The following is a 3,898-nucleotide window of genomic DNA, read 5'->3' on the forward strand; positions in this document are numbered from 1 at the left end:
TCCAAATTCTTTCCCAATACCTGTCTAGGCACCAACTTCAACAGGGGGACCTGTGGCATCCTCTGCTTCACCAGCACAGACTAGAACTCGGAGTAGGGAAGTACCTGCAGAAGAAAATGTACCCAGCCTGCCCAAGGCACGACCCACGCATAAGAATGCCTTGAGTAAAAGTCCATCTAGGCCAAATCTTCAGCCCTGGGGGAATGTTGGAGCAACACCTAAATCTAAATGGAAAAAAGCAGACTTTACAGTAAGTTTTTCACTGTTTCAATGAATGTGAAGTGACTGCCATGTACTACTTATAAGACATGAAATAATCAAAGTATTGCTGGAAAAAATAATTGACTTGTTCATTTTGTGTACAAAAACATAAATATACTTAGATAAAATTAGTAACTTCATTACCTTATTAGAACTTGATGATGAATTTCAAATAACACTTTATCAACAGGCCTCCAGCGATGATCCCTGTACAATATGTCATGATGAGCTAAGCAGAGACTCGTGTGAACTAGAATGTGGGCATCGTTTTCACAGAGAAGTAAGGATTTTTGTTCTTATCAATTAGATGCAAATGTTTATGAACTCTGTTCAGTTATGCTGTTGTTCCACTTTCCAAAAGCAACCCTCTCCCTCCTTACACCCTTCAGTGGTTAAAGAACAGTGCAGAGTTTTCTCTTCTGTACTTTGTACACTAAGACTTGCTATATATATGGTCTTACTGGGTCAGAAAGTTTTCAGCTTTAGATTTTTAACTAAAATGATAATTCATTTAAGCTTATTCTTTGGAGAGTAAATTTGGTAGTCAAGTCAGATTTGTTTGCAGCATACTTGCAGAATGGGCTGTCGCTATAAATCCTGCATTTGCCACCTGATGGCAGTTGCGCCTATAACTTCGCATAGTAAGAAAGTCAGGATTATGTTAAATAGCCTGATACTTCTGTTGGTGACTTTTCCCTTTACCTTATTTGTTTACTGCTGATATGCAGAATAGGTGCAAATGTAAATTGATCAGCACAGCACCACAATTGAAGTTTTCTAACTGCAAATTTTATTAACATAGAACATTTTGGGAAAGTGCTTACCTATTAGTGACAATTATTGACATACTTAAGCTGAACACTATATACCAGACCTGGTTTCCTCACCATCTTCCTGTTGTTGCAGTGCATTAGAACATGGCTTAAGCAGCACTCCAGTACCTGCCCAATCTGCCGTGGCCACGCTCTGTTACCTGAAGACTTCCCTGAGCTTCCTGCACGGAACAAATATGTCTAAATATTCTTTTATTTGAATACATTGTAGTAAGATGCAAAATTGCTGCAGAGTAACCACCTTGGTAAGGAACAGAAACATAATGCCTAGAAAGAGACAGAACCCTGGTTTTAGACTGATTTGGTATTTAACAGAGCACTATGCTCTTAAGATGCTGGTACTGCTGTGGCACCTGCAGAACCACATACTCGAAGATCCAGCACTTTTTCCCTTGTTGCTGCCTAAACATGTGAAGCCAGTGTAGTTCAGAGGCCAGCAGCACACAAATCTGGTTGGAATTTTGGCCAAGGGATTTTGAAACTACTGTATATGCTTTTCTCAAAGGATGGTGCCTAATTCCTGTAATGAGGGGGCTTTCCTTTAGAGCTTACACCATGCTGAAAATAAATTCTCATAGCAAACATGTAGGTGACCTGAATGACAGATGAGCAGAATTTGGAACAGCCAAGGCATTATCTTCCTCTGGCATAAACAACTACAATTTAACTGCAGGATTCAAATTGGGCTTGTTGTGATCATTATAAACGCAGTTCATATAATTGCAGATCTCTATTCTGCATAAATCCATAGCTAATAATTTAAATCGTTTAAATAATGATTTTTTAGTAATATTTTAAAGCAAGAATTTTTAAGTATTCATGTGATTGTTGTGTATCAAGTTGGAATACTGTGGCTCAACTCTTTAATCTCAAAATGTGGTTTGAATTTCCCACATTGTTGAAGAGATGATTTGTTTAATTACAAGACTTCTATTTTTTAATGAAGCAACACTGCATCTGTATTCTATGTTCATCAACAGCATTAAGGTACAGAATACAAACAGCAGAAAGAATGGTTATCTTATTGCTTTAAAAGGCTGAGCTTGCCCGAGTACCTCCCTTAGTAAAATTTGTCTCAAACAGTCAAAAGACCAGGACTACATCTTAACCACTTTAAAAATAGAGTGTGACTATTGTTTGGATAGAAGCAGTATTAAACTGATTATCTAAGACTAAGGTAGCTAAGTCTAGGGCTCATTTGTTCCCCTATGGGAGTATTTATCCTCCAGATGAAGCTCTAAACTATTCTGTGATTAATAATCAGTATCTTAATTGGCACTTGGATCAAAAATAAAATTACTACTGCAGCTGATGTGGGGGTTTTGTGTAATATTTTTGCTGAGACTAAGTTATTGGTGAGTACTCTACTCTCTGCTAAAGAGCTGAGGTGTCTTGCTGCCTGAAGAATGGGGTACAGTGCTGCTCAGTGTTCCAGCACTTTCATCCTTTCCAGCTCCCACTGTTTTTGTGAGGTGAGGGATACATACATACATCTATCTTAGCAGCCCAAGTCCTTGGCACTCAGGCACTTTTCTAGAGCAGAGGTATCCTTGAGCTGCTCAAGCCATGGCAAAGCACATGGTAGTGTGCCTTGAGGCTGTGGGAACTGGTATTTACATGCTTCTTAGCAAGCTTGTCCTTTCCCACCTGTCAAAGGAAACCTTAGAGCAGGCAGCTCACCCCTGGCCTGTGACTGTATGGAGTGAGGGGCAGCTGCTCTGGGTGCTGGGTCTGAGAGGGGATGAACCCCAGTCCCTCAGTCCACATAAGTGCCACTTTCAGCAGCAGGTGGCACTCATAACATCTTGCAGACTCAAAAGAGTATCTTCAGTTTTCCAAAAACGATCCTGTGCACATTCATGATCTTAGAGAAGTATTAAGTTCTAGTAAATAGCCTTTTTTTTTCCCCCACAAGACTGGTGTAAGATATTGAAATAAGAATTTAAGATGTTTCTTCCTAAAATACAGATGATACAGAACCAGGGCCTAACCTGGAATTAAGCTTTCCTGATTGACAATGTTGCTAGATAAAGCTAAAAAATTATTTTGGGCGGTTTTCTTAATTCTGTCTTTTCAGACATATAATTTTATATACATAGCCTGCCTCTACCCCACATAAGTGTAAGGAAAACTCACCATTAAAGCCTACAACCTGCTCAGATTGGCAAGATTATTTCTTGCTGAAAGTTCTCCTCTAGTTCCTTTAAGATATATAGTTAGAAACACTTCAATGTATTTACCTTAATTTACTCCTTTCCTGGCATTTATGTTTCTGCTGTGAGTTGCACAGCTGACAATAGGAGCCTTCCTAATTAAAAAGTGTGACGGTCGTCTGTGGAATGGTTATTCATGTAGTGACAAGTTCCCTCCATAAAAGGCACAAGGAACCACACCAGAGCAGTTTTTAATTCAGTTTGTCCACTATCAGCAGAGGCTGGTCTGCAACAATTCAGTAGTAGTGTTCGGCATGTGACACTTTTTTCCACATCAAAACTGAGCTGTAGAAGTCTTATAAAAGGGAAGATGGTATAATGCAAATTAATTATATTTTCAGACTCAAAACTTCTACCTGATCTTCTTTTTCAGTGCTATTTTAAACATATACAAAGGTAAAGTAAGGGCATTATTTGTCTAATCCTGAGAAGAGCCCAGGGAAAAACCACACAGAGAACACCTTCAGCTCTATGCATTCCTCCAGTGCAGACTCACATTCCCAATTTGACCCAAATACACCTGGTGTTATTTCATGTCATTATTCATTTCACATTCATCTTGCGGTATTGATCCCACACCACCACTGTGCA

General features: G+C 39.1%; 1 protein-coding gene across 2 annotated transcripts in view; it reads left to right on the top strand.

The window, feature by feature from the left end:
• Positions 1–2,401, top strand: part of TTC3 (tetratricopeptide repeat domain 3) — a 64,097-nt gene extending 61,696 nt beyond the window's left edge. For both annotated transcript variants that reach the window (XM_074903707.1, XM_074903715.1), the window contains exons 44-46: positions 29–250; positions 452–541; positions 1,168–2,401. In XM_074903707.1, coding sequence (XP_074759808.1) covers positions 29–250; positions 452–541; positions 1,168–1,278 — 423 coding nt within the window. In that variant the 3' untranslated portion in view covers positions 1,279–2,401. The remainder of the gene's footprint in view (positions 1–28; positions 251–451; positions 542–1,167) is intronic.
• The last annotated feature ends 1,497 nt before the right edge of the window (positions 2,402–3,898 follow it).

The sequence above is a fragment of the Athene noctua genome, chromosome 1 (genome assembly GCF_965140245.1).
Source record: "Athene noctua chromosome 1, bAthNoc1.hap1.1, whole genome shotgun sequence".
NCBI lineage: Eukaryota > Metazoa > Chordata > Aves > Strigiformes > Strigidae > Athene > Athene noctua.